The sequence below is a fragment of the Rattus norvegicus genome, chromosome 19 (assembly GCF_021556685.1).
Source record: "Rattus norvegicus strain SHRSP/BbbUtx chromosome 19, alternate assembly SHRSP_T2T, whole genome shotgun sequence".
Lineage (NCBI taxonomy): Eukaryota > Metazoa > Chordata > Mammalia > Rodentia > Muridae > Rattus > Rattus norvegicus.
The window spans coordinates 48,809,954-48,829,918 of NC_141552.1; the positions used below are offsets into that span (position 1 = coordinate 48,809,954).

Below are 19,965 nucleotides of genomic sequence, written 5' to 3' on the forward strand. Positions count from 1 at the left end.
TATCCAAACCTTCCAAATTGAGCAGTAGACTGAGCAATGACAGGCTCACCATCATTCCTGAGAATTCCTCCACTCTATCCGTTTCTCTGTTCTATACAAGATCTGCCCACACATTTGGCTAGCCTTGCATTCTAGGAAAGTCAGGGATGTCCATCCTTCTCAAAGAGCCCAGTCCAAAGTCAACGTGGCTTTTCTTCCTACATACAGAGTTGTCAGGCAGAGTTCAGATATGGCAGGAAGAAGCACTCAGGAAGAGCCAGCAGTCAGTGAAAATGAGGTCAAAGCAAGCAGAGCCTGTGGAGCCCAGCTATGATCACACTTGGGAAAGGGAAGCAGAGGCAAGAGAAAGCTCAAATTTAAAGCCAGCTTGAAATACACAACAAGACTGTCTCCAAAAACAAATTTTTTTCAATACCAAAACAATACAAAAGTTCAAAGGTCACACTGAAAGCAAGAAACAGATCTATATAAGAGAATTTAAAAATATAAAGAGACTACATCTAACTTACATTTATACAGTTGCTTTCAATCGTATCAAAGCAAAAGGGCAAAAAGAAAAAAACAAAACAAAACAAAAACAAATTCCTCACAAGTAGTTGAATCCAGAGCAAGTGTAGAATGCATTTGAAATGAGTCCATTATCGACAAATTTGTGGTGAAGATTAAATTATTTGGAAAAGGCATTGAAGTGTTACTCCCTCTTTACAAAGCCAGCTGTCTTCTGCATCACAGACCCAAGGAATACAATCAAAATCAGGAGGACATTCATTGCCTGCCTGGTGACGGTATCAGGGTAGCTCACCACTTAAGGTGAGGACACCTCTACCACTGAAGACAAACATGGGCCCAGCAGCATCACTTGGAAGCTGTCACTTCTTAGGGTAGGTTTCTGCCTCCTCAGCTGTGCCCAGCTAGGACTGAGAATGAACAGCTGGAAGTACGCTGGACTGGCAGAGACTGACCAGGTGCAGAACCGAGAACATTCCACTAATCTGAATCTGCTGTCCCCACACTACAAATTCAGATATCTTAACCATATCTTTTATTTATTCAGAATTCACCTCAACCAGGTTCCACGTGGGAAGCCACTTGAAGACTTTGATCTTTAACACGGTGAAGTAACAAGCAAAAAGGAGCCAGGCTTGGCAGTACATGCCTCCCGGCACATGCCTGAGTCCCAGGCTGGCAATGGCCAATAGGATTGAGGGTTACTGAGGCGTAGCCCCAATAGGAGTAAGTTCAGGTCACTTCATTTTAACAGTAAACAGTTCAAATTCCATAAGTAACAACCACTTGCCAATTCATTTTTTAAAGATTTTATTTTATTTTTAATTGTGTGTAATTGTGTTGGTCTAAGAGTGAGTTTGTGCACTTGAGTGCAGGGGTCCAAGGAGGCAGTTGTGAGTGGCATGACATGAGTGCTGGGAAGTGAACTCAAGTCCTCTAGAAAAACAGGAAGCACTCTTAACTGGGGCCTTAACTTCTACATTTAACTGCCAGGCCTTCTCTGTAGCTTCTCTCAATTTTTGAAAGATAAGATGTCCTAATGTGGTGACCATCATTTGGAATTCTCCACCCAAAGCCGTGACATCCTACAAACAAGACCCTCCCAAGTCTCTGAGCTGCCACTTTTGCTCTAACAGATCAGGACAGATGAGAGCAGAACAATGTTTTCTTGAACAGTGACTCACCAGGCAGTCTGTTCATGTTAACGCCTTGCGCTGAGAGTCCAATTCCCATGTACCTTAAAAAAAAGCAAACAGGGAAGGAATGAGAACAAAGCAGAACACTCTGTATATCTGAAGAGGCCATGATGAGACTCCTTGCTTTGTATGCTAGCTGAATCTTCTTCTCAAACAGTTCTTGGTAGAAGACAGAAAAAGGAGAAAGCAATGAGTACAGACTTCTTCAATACACTAATGGCTCAGAGAATCCTCACCTTTTCATTTGATTTCTCTAGAAAACCTAGACAATCTTTTTCCTCCTTCTTTCTTTTCTTTTTTCCTGAGACAGGGTCTTTCTATGTAGTTCTGGCTGTCCCAGAACTCACTATGTAGACCACACTAGCCTCAAGATCTCCATATCTCTGCCTCCCCAGTGTTGGAATTAAAGGTGGGTATCATTATGCCTAGCTGTCCTTTTGATTTTTTTTTTGTCCTTTTGATTTCTAATCAAAGCAACTAAATATCTTTGCAAAGAAACTAGAGGTCTCATAAGATGACTCAGCAGGTAAAGGAACTTGCCACCGAAACTGAAACCTGAATTCTACCTCTGAGACCCTTGAAAATCTTTGTCTGACTTTCAGATCTATCTGTGATATATGTGTGCACACATAAGCACACAAAATAAACAAATACATGCAATTTAAAAATGTTTCTTTAAAAGAAAAGGAAATGAGATAGTATATGTGACCGTGACTAACTGGTAATGTGTACTGACATCACGACCTCCAGTCCTCCAGCTAATTCCAACCAGAGCAGAAGAATCTATGCCTTAAAACCTAAGAACCAAGGAATGAGTGGCACAGGGCAATGCAAGGTCACACTTGCTTGTTAGCAAGAAGCAGTACACTGAAAGAGTATAGCCAGGCTGTGTCTTTTCTGCTTTGTCATGAACCCTGACACAGCTTCCCCCCAGGATTCTCAACACACACATTGTCCCTACACACAATTATGGCTAACTTCCTAGATCACACAAAGCAGGGAGGTAGTAAAATTTGAGCTTCTAAAATCATCCTCCACACACACACATACACCCTAGATACCTAAGTAAGGTATGCAAGGAAAGGTGGAGTCCTTTCTTGGTAACTTCCAAGTCTTAGTAGCACTTGTAAGAGGTAAACCAAAACAGGAACTCTCTTTTTCAGTCTAATTATGTGGTATACAAGAAAATGGGTAACATACACATAGCACTAATTAATTTAGCCCACAGTGCTTAAAGGAGAGGTGGTCAGGAAAAAGAAAAGGTCCAGCATTTTACAGAGGGGCATCCATAGCTTACAGAAAACTTGGCTTCCTTATTTTAATATTTGGGACACAGATCCTTTGAGGTAAAAGACATGGCCAATGCACAGCTGGAGGCTAAACAGAATGCTCAGCCCTTCCAAGAAACACATATACTGACTGCCAGCTTAGGACCATCAGGAGCTGCTGTGTGAGCTGGCAGAATTCCTGTTAGATTAGAACCTGCACATTTCCCCAGAAAAACATCAGCCTAAATAATCAGCTTCCTGGCTCTATGTGGTAGAGGATGCCAAGACCTGGTCTCCATTCCCTGGATGTCTTTGCTGACCAAGCAGTAAACAACTCCATTAGCCTGCCCAAACTGCACAAGTGCAACACAGCTAGGGGTTGCCCAGCTTGGATGGCAGCCACTCATCCTGTGCTACTGTGATGCATCTGAGCCTGAATCCCATAACACATGCAGTCCCACAACAGGCATAAGAGTTTCCTGGAACTAAGGTAAGAGCTTGTGTTTGGAGCCTATCTGCTCTCTGGATGACCCTTGATGTTTTAAGCTAGTGCTTAAATCATTAGTGGTAAATCAAGGATTCCCCCAGGAAAAGTTGTTTGGCCAGTAGCCAAAGTTCTGGATCTGATTCTGCAATGTCCCATGGGGATGAGTGACCACTAAGACATCTATGCTCAAAACACAAGTTGCTTTTGGGGGGTTAGGGATATAGCTCAATAGTACAGCACCTGTCAACATGTACAAAGTCTAGGGCTTCATCTCTAGCACTATAACACACACACACACACACACACACACACACACACACACACACAAAGTTATTTGTTCCCTTCTACAAGAGAAGTCTCTTCTATCTCATCGGCACTCATCATAAGAGTCCTATTGGTTCTGTGTTCCTCAGGAGGAATTCCATTTCCTTCAGAATGGCCTGAGAGCCTCTGCACAAACTACAAGCTCAACTTCAAAATCTGATGGGATAGGTTAAGTGTAGAGCAGCTGGGGAAGCTGACACCCATTCACATTGGGCACCATGCCGCCTCTAAGTGTCAATGACACTGAGAGCAGCTCCACAGGAACTCACCAACAGACCCAGCTGAGTCAGGGTCCAGGGAACCCAGGCCCCAACTCTTCAAACACTAGACAACACTAAGTCTTTTCCAAAGTGAGGTCATTCTGAAGCTACAAGAAGCCATAGGTTCCTGGGCTACATGTGGCAAAAGGTAGTGACCAGGACTAGGTACCTTGTCTCAAGCGCCAGGTACTGAATAAAAGAAGAGGAAGAAGCTATTGTTTCACAGACGAGTGTGATGGCACATAGCTGCTAACTTCCCAGCAGCACTTGGTAGGGAGAGGCAGATAGGACAGCAAGTGTTAAGGGCCAACCTGGACTACATAAAGAGATCTTGTCTCAATTTTTTGTTCAAAATGTATGTGGGCTCACATCTAGTGAGTTTCTAGGTACCTAAATACTATCATCCAGGCAGCCTAAGATAAGCAAAGTAAGGAAGAGCCATCAGGACCCTTCAAATACGCTAAAAGTGCTGAGCTACAGACTTTTTGGTTTTGTTTTTTGCAATACTGGGAATCTAGCTCAGGAAAGAGCTGTACTGCTGGTCTACAGAGCAAGTTCTAGGATAGCCAAGGCTACACAGAGAAACCATACCTCAAAAAACAAACAATCAACAACAACAAAAATAGTAACAATAAGCCAGGCGATAATGGCACACACCTTTAACTTCAGCACTGAGCGCTCACAGACAGTGGACCAGCCTAGTAGTTGTTCAGCTGGAACACTGAATCTTAAAATGTCAATGCCAGGACTGGAGAGATTGCTTAGTGGTTTAAGAGCACCCGTTGCTCTTTCAGAGGACCCGGGTTCAGCACCCACATGGCAGCTCCAACCATCTGTAACTCCATTTTCTAGGTGATCTGATGCTTCTTCTGACCTTCTAAGGCACAAATGAAACATATATACTTGGGCACCGCCCCCCCAAAAGACAATGTCAAGACTTCCCAAAGCTCATTAACTTTTTTTTTTAGAAATAAAAAAAAAATCTATGGACAGTTTTAAGTGGCAGTAGGTAGCCAAAATAATCTTCAAAAAGTAAAAAAAAAAAAAGGGTTGGGGATTTAGCTCAGTGGTAGAGTGCTTGCCTAGCAAGCGCAAGGCCCTGGGTTCGGTCCCCAGCTCTGAAAAAAAAAAAAGAAAAGAAAAAAAAAAAAGTTGGAGGACTCATATTTCCTGGTTTCAAAGTTACTTCAGTAAAGCTAGATTAATCAAAATAATATAGGACTAAAATACAATAATAAAAATAAAAAACAACCCAATATAGAAGTAGCAAACAGACACAGAGACCAACAAAATAAAATGGAAATAGGGAGCCTAAAAAAAACCCTCTTCTATGCAGTTAGTTGATTACAAGGGTGCCACAGCCACTTAATACAAGTAATACCTTCTTCTAGAGAGCCTAAGGCCTCAGTCATGCCTTCCACAGAGATGAGCACAGTGCTAGGCACACAGGGCAGGCTTCTACACTCAATCCCATAGCCAGAGAGCCAGAGTGCACTGGAGGATTCCCTGAGGAAGTGAAAGCTGAGCTAAGTAAAGCCTGGTAAAGGAGATGAGAGACGATAAAGGAGTATGTGCTGTGCAGAAGCCACAGAACGTGCACAGGCAAAAAGACAAGAAAGCAGACACAGGGTAGAGGAACTGAAAGGTGTTCAGTGAGGCTGAGTTGTAGGCTGGGCAGACACACGAAGAGCCGTAGCAGGGCAGGAAGTGGGGGAGGGGACGTACACAACCTACATGTTAACTTGAGTTTGAACTTCACCAGAGGTCAATAGGAAGCCACAGAAGAGGTGTAGAAAAGCTACAACTGATCAAATAACAGACACAGACTGAAGAAGAAAACCCAGACACTACCAAAGTTACCAAAGTAAGGCCAACTGAGACTTGGAGATTCTGAAGCCAAAGCAGTCAGAGGTTTAGCTACCAACCCCCAACTGTTCTTACCCTGACAACGACCCCGGGGGCATAATCCCTGAACAAGAAATGTACAGGACATTCTCAGATTCAAATCTCATCTCTGCTCTCAAGTTCACCATGGGTGTGTGGGCATGTCCCGTGGTGTCTTGAGGCCTGCAGCATCAGCCAGTATCTTGAACACAGAGAGGTCTCAATGCAGCAGCTCACTGGAACTAGATGAAGGAGCACCTGGGCTGCTGCTCAAGGAAAGCAAACGGTAGATGACTGTGTACACGACCCACCTGCCCTAGGAAATCACATCGGTTCTTCATGTGGGAGAATCCGATAAAGCAGGCATTCTCAAAGGCCTGAACTTGGGACATCTAAAAACAAACGCCTGCTTAGTTTAGGATTACCAAGGAGAAAGGACATAGCATTTGCTTCCTTGTTGGTAATAGACCAGGCTATGCCAAGAACACTGCCAGAAACAGGCTGATTTAAAGCCTGGGAGGGAGGGAGACAGCAAAAAGCTCTCACTCCCTTAACGAGTGACAGAATGGATCCAAAGGTTTGTCTGTCTAATACCTCATTTGTTCATGGGATTCTCTCTTCAGGCATCAGAGATGAGAGAATTAATTTACCTCACAAGCAACTACAAGATGAACCTATTTGATTTGCTCTTTTCTTCTATACGACAGCAGAACAGAGCGGAGACCATTTAACAAAGACAGCCAGGAAGTACAGACAAGTGCCTGGAGTAGCTGGGTCATGAGCTGGTTTCTAACTTCTCAGGTTCTGCCACTAACTGCCAAAATCACAATGCAAGCTGCAGCTACAAGTCTCTTTGCCCCCACTGTGGCTTTGCAATATAAGTTCAAACCAGGCAGAGACCCACCTGAGACTTAGTGAAGGGGTAGCCACACTGGAGGTGGGTAGGAAAAGCCCTTGGCTAACCACATGCTTACTATGTCCAACCAGAAGCTCCCACCATTGACTCATAGACAAAAGGGGTCAAACTGAGACCTAGGAAAATGACTGCCTTCAGAAGAGGATGACAGCTACTGGGGCCCAGGCTGCCCACCACTCATCTCTGCCACAGAAGTGGCAGTATGGTCATTGGAGAGATCCAAGCACATTTGTCAACTTGGACTCTTCCCCTCTCTGTTTTCCATATTTCCTATAACATGAATTATTTGTTGATGATGGGTTTGATTTTCTTTTTTTGTCTTGTTTTGGTTTGTGTGTATTTTGTGTGTGTGTGTGTGTGAAAGAGAGAGAATATATATATATATATATATATATACATACATACATACATATATATATATATATATATATATATATATATATGTATGTCTCACACAGTGAGGCTGGCCTCAAACAGACTATGCAGTCACAATATGGCCTTGAACTTTCAATTCTTCTGCTTTTGTGTCTCAAGTACTAGTTCATCAGTATACCTACCTCCCTGAATCCTGACAGAGGCTGAGACTACACTGGAAGAAATAGGATAAAGTGTCAAAATCCCCGACAGGCAGTGGGGCTCAAGCCCAGGCTCAAATGGCATCTTGTGACCCCACCTCAAGTACAACCCAGAACACACTCCTAGAGGAGACACAGGCTCAGCACAGCTCCAAGGGACTGGAGATTGGTTTTTCTGCCTGACCCTGCCATGCTTGGTCACATCAGAGGATGGGACCTTAGGAGACCACCAGACTCCCTCACTCCCTCCAGTTCTTATGAGGCTAAAGGGAGGACACCACACCTCTCTAGTGTTTTTCTGATAACGTTGGGAACCCTTTGGAAACAAATCTAGTGTTCCCTTCTTATTTGTGGAAGGGAAACATCTGAAGAATTTGTTTTGGTTTTTGAGACAGGGTGCTCTATATAACAGCTCTGGCTGTCCTGGAACTCTGTAGATCAGGGTGTCCAGGAACTCACAGAGATCCCCCTGCCTCTGCCTCTAGTGTTGGGATTAAGGCATGTGCCACCACTGCCAGACACTATGTAGCTTACGCTGGCCTTGAAATCTTGCCTCTGTCTCCTCAGAAAATCCTACTGGCATGTGCTACCACAACTGCCTTATTTTGGTTTTTATTTGGTTTTTGGTTTTGTTTTGTTTTTTTGGGTTTTTTTTGAAAAAAAATTATTAAATATATTTACCGATCTTGGGTGTACACTTGTATCATGATGCACATATAGAAGTCAGAGAACAACTTACTCAAGCCAGTTCTCTCCTTCCATCATGTGAGTCCCAGGCATCAAACTTAGGTCATCGAGCTTGGTGGCAAGCACCTTTACCTACTCAATGATCTTGCCAGGCCATGAGCAATTTTAAATAGACAGGAAGCCAGGCATGGTGCATACCTCTAATTCAGGCACTTTGGAAGCCGATGTAGGAGAGTTAGGAGTTCAAGCCCAGCCTTCTTAGCGATCTCAAGCTTTCAAATTCACAGCCAATCTGGGTTTATGAAGAATGAAAGCAAAGCGACAGGACCACTTCTGTCTCGGTTGGCCTTTAGACATGACACCCCCGACTCTGTAAGGCTGTTCTCAGGGACTCCACCCTAATTCTGGCTCACAGATCTTGGATTTCAACCCACAGCTCAGGTTCCCTATTAGAGAGGAAGTTTAACTAAGGGCTTCTCAGCTCCTTCCCAGCTCTGACCTAGGAAGTTTAATTTGTACCAGAATAATGTCGGTAATGGCTACGTGTTGTTACAGATGCAAATCCAAGATGAGATATATCTTGGAAGAGCAATTAAAAAGCCAACCAAGAAGCTGGGAAGCTAGGTGTGGTGGCACATGCCTTTAATCCCAGCACTGGCAGATGCTGGCAGATCTCTTGAGTTGGATCTACCATGGGTTTCTGGGGTCAAATTTAGATTTTCAGGCTTTATCCAGCAAGCGCTTTTACCCACTGAGCCATCTCAGCAGCCCTATAGACATTTGTTGAAAGGTTTCTAAAATAGTTAGGACTGGGGAAGTAGTTGAATTAGTAGACTGCTTGTCTAGCATATATGAAGCACTGGGTTTGATCTCCAGCATAGCAAAAACTGATCATAGAGGCAGAGCCTAAAATCCTAGCACCCAGCAGGTGGAGGCAGGAAGATAAGAAGCGTCCTTGGATACACAGTGAGCTTGAAAATAGCCTAAGATACAAAAAACAAAACAAAAACCAGAAACAAAAACAAACAAACAAAAAACCTGTGTGTGTGTGTGTGTGTGTGTGTGTGTGTGTGTGTGTGTGTGTGTGTATTTTTTTTAAGTAGCTATATAGAATAAGTGCATGAAAATATGCTCAACATCACTGGTCACTAACAATGCAAACAAGAAGGCATGTCCACCGGCAGATGAGTGGACAGACAAAATGTGTCTCTTTGTATGCCGAGCTAGCTAGCTACACTGTGAGAAATAGCTCAGTCATAAAAAAGAAATGATGCTCAGGTTCAAACTACAACATATACCTTCAAACCACTGTGAGTCCTATTGTAGGATTCAACTGATATAAAACTATCTAAAATAGGGCTGGAGAGATGGCTCAGTGGTTAAGAGCACTGACTGCTCTTCTAGAGGCCATGAATTCAATTCCCAGCAACCACATGGTGGCCCTGTAATGGGATCTGATGCTGTCTTCTGGTGCGTCTGAAGACAGTGTCAGTGTACCCACATACATGAAATAAATCTTTTTAAAAAATATCTAAGGGGTTGGGGATTTAGCTCAGTGGCAGAGCGCTTGCCTAGCAAGCACAAGGCCCTGAGTTCGGTCCCCAGCTCCAAAAAAAAGAAAGAAAGAAAGAAAGAAAGAAAGAAAGAAAGAAAGAAAGAAAGAAAGAAAGAAGAAAGAAAGAAAGGAAGAAAGGAAGGAAGAAAGAAAGAAAGGAAGGAAGAAAGAGAGAGAGAGAAACAAGGAAGGAAGGGGGTTGGGGGAGGAAAGAAGAAAATAATAAAGTGGCAAACAGCACATTTTATGTTGAAGGTTTTTAGCACACACAGTCCTTATAGCTGAGCTAGATAGCATGAGGGTCAGCTGGCTTTTCCTGATAAGACAAGTAAGGCCCTGGCACAGAGCTCAATGGAAAGCATCAGAGCAGTCTGTACTGTGGCATTGTATCAGGGCCAGAAATAAGAAGCCCCTCTCTGCTTGCACAGAGAAATGAGAACAATAAGAACACAAACCCAGCTCTTCTCACTGGCTCTCAATTTTCTTTCAGAGGGAAGGTGGATCTTATGGGCCACCAAATCCTTGGGCACCTTAAACAATGACCGCATAAGATGCAGGATGTTATTTGACTACAGGACTTCAAGACTTTAGACTTAAAAGTTCTATCAATGCAATAGCTCTGGTAAGGAATGATACAAAAGAGGAAAAAAAGGAGAAGAAACAAAAACCTTGAGGCTCTATGGGAAGCTGAAAGCCCACCTTCCCTGATTTAAAATCAAAAAGATCATGTTTGGTGGTGGCAAACACCTTTAAACCTATCTGAGATAAAGGCAAGGGGAATCTCTGAATATAAGGCCAGCCTGGACTACAGCGTGAGTTCCAGGACAGCCAGGGCTACACAGAGAAACCCTGTCTTGAAAAACCAAAAGAAGAAAAAGTCCCTGATCTCCAAGGACCTCCAGGGATTCGCCTAGCAGTTTCATCTTGACAGCTAACACTTGAGCCACAGCTCATCAGCCAGTAATCTTGTTCCTCTCAGAACCTGCCCCAGATAAAAGAAACCAGTAGACTCAATAACAGAGAAGGCTTTAGTACAGTAGCTACAAAATGGTTCCTGGAAGACCATTCAGGCCAACCACCAACTGACACTTAGGTCTGAAATGAGAGCTAATACTTGGCACTGGAGATTGTATTTCATAGTCTGATGAGCCCACTTAAAACCAGACTATTATGAAACCAGTTACTGTGTGGACCTTGTTCCTCCAGCAACCATAGCCCATTGCCAGGAAGCCATGCAGCTCACTTAGAGGGACATGACAGATCCCAGCACTATTCAGGGAGAAATAATCCAAAAGGCAAAAAGGCTTTGAGTGAAGATGTGCTCCCATAGAGAGGTGGCTTAGAGTGTGGATCAGGAAACCCTGGTACACTCACCGACACCTGACACTCGGAACATGCCAAACACAGACAATCCTAGTTTACTCAGCTCTGGGGTCCTTCTCTAAAGGGCTAATAGTCTTAGAATCAAGTCTTGACTTTCCAGATCCTGCCCATTAAAAAAAAAAACAAACAAACAAACACACTGTCCTTAACCAGAGAGTGTAGACATTCAGTATCTCAGCTTAATGTTAGAAGGGTCCCCTCATCAAACCCTACGTGTGGTAGACCCTGGACTCCAACCTCTGCCTCTTCAGCTTTAAGTAATTACAGAACTAGGGCACAGCTAGGTGTAAACATGATAAATGTGCTTAAGTTCTCAAGCATAAACCATTTAACTCTAGAGCAATTGTTTCTCAGAGTCAGGCCTGAATCACCAGGCCGAGAATTCCAGCTACTAAGGAGACTGTGGTAAGAAAATCCCAAATTCAAGGCTGGCCTGGACTATGGAATAAATTCAAAGGCATGCTAGGCAATTTACTTAGACTCTATCTTCAAATAAAATTTTGCTGGACAACGGTGGTGCACACCTTTAATTCCAGTGCTTGGGAGGAGGAAACAGAGGATCTCTGAGTTTGAGGCCAGCCTAATCTACAAAGTGAGTTCCAGGACAGCCAGAGTTACACAGAGAAACTCTGTCTAAAAAAACAAAGACAGACAAACAAATGGACAGACAGAATGATTGACTGACTATAGGCAAAGGCTGTAACTCGGTTGGCATAGTACTTGTCTAGCAAGCAGCAAGACCTGGGTTCAATCTCCTGCACCACATAATCCAGATGTGGGAACACGGATGGACACAGACGAACACACATACACACACACACACACACACACACGCACGCACGCACGCACGCACGCACGCACGCACGCACGCACATCCCTCTACCTAGCACTCTAGAAGCAGATCCAAGGTTATCATAAGCTATATAGTGACTTTCAGGGGACTAGAATACATGAAACTTTGTCTCAAAAACAAAAGCTAGATGGCTCAGCGGTTAAGAGCACTGACTGCTTTTCCAGAGGTTCTGAGTTCAATTCCCAGCAACCACATGGTGGCTCACAACCATCTGTAATGAGATCTGATTGCCTCTTCTGGTATATCTGAAGACAGCTACAGTGTACTCATATATAATAAATAAATCTTTTTTTTTTTTTTTTTTTGGTTCTTTTTTTCGGAGCTGGGGACCGAACCCAGGGCCTTGCGCTTCCTAGGTTCTACCACTGAGCTAAATCCCCAGCCCCAATAAATAAATCTTTAAAAAAAAAAAAAAAAACACAGAAGCTAGAAAGCTAGCTCGACAGTTACAAGTACAAGCTTCTCCTCCAGAAGACTTACACTCCCAGCACCCATGTTGGGCAGCTCACAGCTGCCTGTCTGTAATTCAAGCTCCAGAGTATCTGACACTTTCCTCTGTCCTCCACAGATACATGCACACACATGTACACATATACACAGACTCACAACACATACCCATAATATATAAAAAATAATGAGGCCCAGGGTTAGATCCCTAGTACTATAAAAGTGTTTGCTTGTTTCAGACAGGGTTTCACCCTGTAGCCTAATACACAGCAGTCTTCAAATTGTGGAGTAACATGAATACCATGCCCAGTTAAAACTATACCCATTTTAGAGGCTGGAGAGATGGCTCAGCAGTTAAGAGTTCTGCTGCTCTTCCAACAGATCTGAGTTCAGCCAGTGAGTTCAAGGCCAGCCTAGTCTACATAGAAAGTTCCAGGGGTTGGGGATTTAGCTCAGTGGTAGAGCGCTTGTTAGGGCCCTGGGTTTGGTCCCCAGCTCCGAAAAAAAAAAAAAAAAAAAAAAGAAAAGAAAGTTCCGGGGGCTGGAGAGATGGCTCAGGGGTTAAGAGCACTGACTGCTCTTCCAGAGGTCCTGAGTTCAATTCCCAGCAACCACATGGGTGGCTCAGAACCATTTGTAATGAGATCTGACGCCCTCTTCTGGTGTGTCTGAAGACAGCTACAGTGTACTCATATACATAAAAATTAATAGGGTTGGGGATTTGGCTCAGTGGTAGAGCGCTTACCTAGGAAGCGCAAGGTCCTGGGTTCGGTCCCCAGCCCCGAAAAAAGAAAAAAAGAAAAAAATTAAAAAAAAAAAGTTTAAAAAGAAAGTTCCAGGGGCTGGGGATTTAGCTCAGTGGTAGAGCGCTTACCTAGGAAGCGCAAGGCCCTGGGTTCGGTCCCCAGCTCCGAAAAAAAAGAACCAAAAAAAAAAAAAAGAAAGTTCCAGGCTCTGCTGCCTACTTCTCATATTTCAATTACCTCTGTCCTGATGGCTGTTAGAGTCATCTTAGGCTGAAACTGTGATTAAAAATGGCAATTGCCTGGTATACTGTGAATTGAGAAAAAACCTGGACTAGAATGAATGCTATTATTAATGTTTTCCCTGGAAGCTCAGGGTGTAATGGCGTATTTGAGCCCTGACATTTGTCATTCCTGATTATTTAGGGTTATCACTGCCCTGTTGAAGCACCATGACCAAAGCAACTTGAGAAGAAAAGTTTTTTGTTTTTTGGTTTTTTTTGGTTCTTTTTTTTTCGGAGCTGGGGACCGAACCCAGGGCCTTGCGCTTCCTAGGTAAGCGCTCTACCACTGAGCTAAATCCCCAGCCCCGAGAAGAAAAGTTTTAATTTGGTTTTTGCTTCTCTAAATCACTGTTCATCATTGAAGAAAGTCAGGACAGGAACTCAAGCAGGACAGGAACCTGGAGGCAAGACTAACACAGAGGCCATGGAGGAGTACTGCTTACTGGCTTGCTCCCCATGGGCTTCTCAGCCTGCTTCCTAATATACCTCAGGAACAGTACCCCAGGGGTGACACAGCCCACAGTTGGCTGGACTCTCCCCCATCAATCACTATTAAGAAAATGACTGGGGCTGGGGATTTAGCTCAGTGGTAGAGCGCTTACCTAGGAAGCGCAAGGCCCGGGGTTCGGTCCCCAGCTCCGAAAAAAAGAACCAAAAAAAAAAAAAAAAGAAAATGACTAAAGGCTTTCGTACAGCCTGATTTGCTAGAGTCACGTTCTCAATTAAGGTTCCCTACTCTCTGATGACTATGTGTTAAGTTGATATAAAACTAGCTAGCACACTGACTTAAACTAAAGTTTCCTGAAATCTTAAGATACCTTCTAAGACAAGAAGAGGGGCAGGAGAGGGGTGGAAAGAGCTTTCTTGCCCCCTCCCAAGGACCTACACAGCCCAGAGCATCTTGTTCTGACAACTTGGTGACAGAGGGCTCTCTTTGCTCTGTCATCAAGTCCTCCAGCCCTTGCAAGTCAGCTGTGACTCCACATTTGAGCCAACAAACACAATTAATCTATGAAGCCATGAAGACATTTTATATGGATTCTGAGAGGCAGAGAAGCATCCTTGCACTGAGATCAGCTACCTCTTCTCTCAGTCTTCTTTCCAACTTGATCTTTGACCACACGCAGACCTCCCTCTAGGACTCTACTCTTTTCAGTGGTCTGCTAAATTCATGCTGTCTCTCAGCCTGACAAACCCTGGCTTGCCTTCTAACTGGAACTCTCCCCTTTATACTGACCCACCTACAGAAATAAATCAAGCATTCCGGAGACTGAAGAAGCAAAAGGAGGACCGTCTAGGAATTTCCCTAGAGGCTGACCTTTGACCAAGGAGCCAGGTATGGAGCTGTGTGCCTTTAATCCACACACTCTGGAGGCAGAAGCCAGTGGATCTCAATGAGGTTGAGCTCAGCCTAGTCTACAGTTTGGTCCAGGCCAGCCAAAGCTACATAGTAAAAAACAAAACAAAATAAAACTCTACCATCACTACTCATGGGTCAGTGCGATGGCTCAGTGTGTAAAGGAGCCTGCTGCCAAGCCTGCTAACCCAAGTTAGCAGCTAGGGTTCACATGGCAGAAGAGAATCTATTTTTACAAGCTGCCTTCTGACCTCCATGTATGAGGTATAATGCAAACAAACACACACACACACACACACACAAACACACAAACACACACACACACACACACACACACACACACACACACACACACACACACGGGGGAGGGGGATAAAAGATAAAATAAATACTAACTTAAAAATTTCAAGAGCCAATGGTGCACGCCTTTAATCCCAATACTTGAGAGGCAAAGGCAGGCAGATGTCTGGGTCCAAGACCAGCCTAGTCTATACAGCAAGTTTCAGGACAGTCAGGCAACACAAAGAAACCCTGCCTCTTAAAACAAAAGACAATAAAATAAAATAAAATCCAAGAGCCATAGAGATAGCTCAGTGGGTAAAGGTACTCACTGCCAAGACTTAAGACCTGAGTTCAATCCCAGGGCCCACTCAGTAGAAGGGAAAGAAAAGAGAGGACCAAGTCTTGTAGGTTGTCTTCCGACATTCACATGTGTATTTGGGCATATGGATAATAACCCCCAAAGAAATTAACAATTTTTTTTTAATTCTTTTTTTTGGAACTGGAGACTGAACCCAGGGCCTTGCGCTTGCTAGGCAAGCACTCTACCACTGAGCTAAATCCCCAACCCCATAACAATTTTTTAAATTTAAAAAAGTGTTCTTACTCCCCACTCTAAGTTCATAGTTGGACCCAGTGACAAGTTATAATGAGGAATCACCATTAGAAAAATGAACTCCAGCTTCCTCAACCCATTCCAGAGCTACATCCCAAGATGTCCAAACTAGTTTACACCTTCAATACAGGCAAGACATGTATCACCCCAAGAGCCTCCAGCCACTTATAAGTCTGCTTTGGGGCAGTTAGGGAGAACAGGACCCCACTGCTGGCACCGAGTGCTTTGAGCAAAGATAGCACCTACTCCTCAGGGCAGAGATTGGTAAGGCATTAGCCAGTCCACAGATAATCAGAGATTCAAGAGCACTGAACCATGCACAGAGACCAGAATTGGGGGAGGGGTTCCTGAATGAGAGGACCAAGAAGGTGACAAATAAGATCTTAATAAACTGGGGTTGGGGATTTAGCTCAGTGGTAGAGCGCTTGCCTAGCAAGCGCAAGGCCCTGGGTTCGGTCCCCAGCTCTGAAAAAAAGAAAAAAGAAAAAAAAAATCTTAATAAAGTGACTCTCAGTCTCCATTAAAAATCATGTGATCTTAACACACGAGAGGGAAATGCTTGGGCATAAAACATAGGATGGTGCTTTATTTTTTTTCTCTTTTTCTTTTTTCTTTTTTTCGGAGCTGGGGACCGAACCCAGGGCCTTTGCGCTCTACCACTGAGCTAAATCCCCAAACCCAGTACTGTCTTTCAAAGAGGAGCTGGCAAACCAAACCATCAGACAATGACAACATAAGCAGAGAGTCATTCTACCTCTGAGAAAGAGAAAGGTCCATGCTTTGAGAAAACTGTGCTCCTGTTGAAGGAACTAAAGCCACTGGCCCACACAGACAAGACTCTCAGCAGAGGTCTGCTAGACCAGACTGGCAGTCTTCTGCCCTAGCCAGAGTCTGTACATGCAACTGCCCTCAAAACAAAGTCTGAGATCCTTGGGCAAAATACACTAGGGGTTTTCCATTTGGCCCCTACTTACTCTGCCCTGGGCCCCAATTTTTCCAAACAAACACGGTCTCCCTGTGTAGCCCCAAGCTTGCCTTGAAGCTAAGCTGGGTTCAAGCTTTTGATCTTCCTGCCTCTGCTACATGAGTGCAATAATTACAAGCATAAGCCACCATGCCCAGGACAGCCTAGATCTGCCCAAAGCATCTGGTTCTTGATTTGTTTATCTTGAGCATTCCAGCTGCTCTTTGCAATTTTTATCACCATCTCTTCTGCAAGCATCCCATCAACTCAGAGGTACAGGAGGAGATCTAAGCTCTGGGCCAACCCAGATAGGGTCCTTAACATGGGCTAACAATTCCTATGCTCCTGTAAGGTCACTTGCAGGGGTGTGTCTTTCTCATCTTTAAATAGGCCTCCTGTCTGTGCTCCTGGAGCCCAGTCCTAGGACAATCAATGTTTATCCTAGCCTGTAGCTTGAATGGGTGGGTATACTGCTTTGTGACCAAGCAATCAAGAAGTGATTGGCTATAACCAAAAATCCTTACTCAGGGCCCTAACCGAAGACAACCCCACCAGCACTCCCTACACCACCTAGTGCTTTAGCCTAAGTCCAATGTTCTTGGGTAGAGCTGACCATCACATGTCAGGAGGCCTCAGCCGCTAGGATGATGTTACAGTCTATTTTGAGGGTCACACTGAAGCATCTGTCAGCCAGGACAGCCACACCCTCCATGTGCCATCACAAAAAGCTGGGGACATCCACAGGTCCATAAAGTCTGCCTGAGGAACCCAGATGCCCCTTATCTCAGAGGGGCACCCCTGGCAGGGCTTGAGACATCCTCTCACCCTATCAGACCTGCTCCCTAGGTTCACAGCTCTCATGACTTGGCAAAATTCAGCTGAAGCCAATCAGCTATGCCAAGCTCTTAGCTCCTTCTACAGAGCCCTCCCTCCTCAACAGAAAGAGCCCAAAAGCCCAGCACCCTGGCATGAAGCTAATTACCCATTAGAGTCACAAACCCACAGGTTGTGCCTTCTGGAAACCCCTACTCACCCCTCAGCACAGTGCCAACTTTGCCCCTTACAAAAAGCTCTTCTCAGGCCTACTGAGCAGGCCACAGGCTCCCTGCGGACAAGGCTGCTCTCCTGCTGCTGTCTTTGCTCCTGCTCTATTGTACCTGCTACAATCACAATGAAAAACAAAAACAAAAAACAAAACCAACAACAACAAAAGTCTATAAATCTTTGAAATAACACTAGTCTGTGACCCTTGGGAGGCTTAGGCAGCAAGAAACTGCCATTTGTTTGAAGCTAGCTGAGCTACGCTATGAAACAAGGCTGTCTCAAAAGGCTCACCACACAAAGCAGACAGACTGAACACCTTCTGTGAGGGGCTGGAGAAAGCGCTCATCAGCTAAAAGCATGGGTGCCCTTCCAGAGGACATAAGTTTGATTCCCAGCACCCATGTCAGGTGGGTTACAACTGCCTGGAATGCCAAGTCCAGGGCGTCTGCCATCATATTCTAGCCACCTCAAATACTGTGCTCTCAACACACACACGCACACACACACACACACGCACGCACGCGCAACTAAAAATAAAATAATGAATAATAAAATCACTTAAAAAAACTTTCTGTAGGGCTGGGGATTTAGCTCAGTGGTAGAGAGCTTACCTAGGAAGCGCAAGGCCCTGGGTTCGGTCCCCAGCTCCGAAAAAAAAAAAAAAAAAAAAAAAAACCAAAAAAAAAAAAAAAAAACTTTCTGTAAAACCAAACCAGACTAGCTTAGAAACATAGGTTTACAGGTTCGATGGAAAAATAAGTCAGTCAAGCCCAGCAAACAGCATGCTCTGCTTCTCTAACCTCAGTGAGCACTATCCCTGTCTGCCCTATCCCGACATGGTGATCCTGTAAGGAAGCAAAAGGATGTTCCTTCACACTGACCAGAGAAGAAATGCAATAGCAGTCATAATGGGAAAAGGCAGCAGCAGCTCAGACACATGTCTGGAATCAGACAAGGACATCTGACAGGTGAGGCTTGCACATCTTAAGCCCTGCAGCCAGAGCAGGCCACCAAACATCTCAGAGACTCACCCACAAAACAAGTCTATCATCATTTGCTCCAGTCATTTTCTAGAGATGCTCAAACGAGACAACACAGGAAGGCTACAAAACCAATAGCTAAAGCTACGGTTAATGCGCGTGTCATCAACAAGACCTGAGTCAGAAATATACCTCAAATACTGATGGGGAAGAGGCACTGTCTGCCTGTTGATCTCCTCAAAAACCAAACCTGAAATGGTGTGGTGCCATGGTCAGGCAAATCTCTGAGTTTGAGGCTAGCCTGGTCTACAGAGTGAGTTCTGTACACAGCCAGGGCTATACAGAGAAACCCTGTATAAGAAAAACCCTATCTATACCATACGGTTCACACCAACAGTTGGTTACATCTCAGCCACAAGAAACCTTTCAGGGATCCCAGAGAGTAGTAGCCCTAAGGGGTCATATAACCACCTCCATCTTAACTGCTCTAGCTGTCTGTCTACTGGAGCAAGCCACTACAGACACACCCACATGACCTATATGAAATTGAATCTTCCAGATCAACTCAACAACTGTATTCAACATCTGTACAAACACGGAAAATAAGGCCCAGGAATGTAACTCATTGACGGAATACCTGCCAATGGTCTATGAAGCCCTGGGTTTGATTCCCAGCACTGTACAAATCAGGTGTTTGTAATCCTAGCACTGGGGAAGTAAAAGTTGGAAGATGAGTTCTAGGCCATTTTTGGTCATTTAAGAAGTTATAAGCCGCTCTTACTCCCCTCTTGTTCTCTTTGTTTTTCCATTCTCTGCTCTCTTCCCTTCTGTCCTTTCTCTCCCCATCACCCCCCAACCCCCGTCACCCCTGCTTCCCTCCACATGCTCATGGCCAGCCTCTGTTCTCCTCTCCTCTTCTTCTCTCATTAAACCTTTTCTCATGGAGGAAAAAAAAAAAAAAAGAAGAAGTTCTAAGCCAGCCTGGGATACATGAAACTTCATGCTGGGGAAAGAAGCCTGAGGAAAATGCTCTTCGTTTTGAGACAGGATCTCATTATGTAGCCCTGGTTGGTCTGGGACTTGCCATGTAGAACAGCCTGTCTGCCTCAGCCTCCAGAGTTGGAGATCACAGGTGGGCATCACCATGCCAGGCTTTCACCTTTCTTAGACTTGTAGACAACACAACAGTTACACAGTCTACACACAGCTTTCTTCAGAAAGAGCCACTGAAATCTAAAAGGCCAACTGAAGAATGCAGATCTCTAAGTTTAAATACTCCCCTTCTGAAAATTTGTTCTTGTCTCTCACTAGCTCAGCCCTTATCTATGAAAAAGGGCCACAGAGAAAAGATCCATT

The 19,965-nt window shown here is 44.4% G+C and overlaps 1 protein-coding gene across 10 annotated transcripts in view; it reads right to left on the reverse strand.

Moving 5' to 3' along the window:
- The window catches only part of Ranbp10 (RAN binding protein 10), a 60,618-nt gene that overhangs the window by 37,775 nt on the left and 2,878 nt on the right, over positions 1-19,965 (reverse strand). For all 10 annotated transcript variants that reach the window (XR_015643414.1, NM_001135875.1, XM_087594863.1 and 7 more), the window contains exon 3: positions 1,692-1,744. Coding sequence is in view for 6 of the 10 variants with exons in the window: in NM_001135875.1 (NP_001129347.1) it covers positions 1,692-1,744 (53 nt within the window). In the remaining 4 variants the exon portion in view is untranslated. The remainder of the gene's footprint in view (positions 1-1,691; positions 1,745-19,965) is intronic.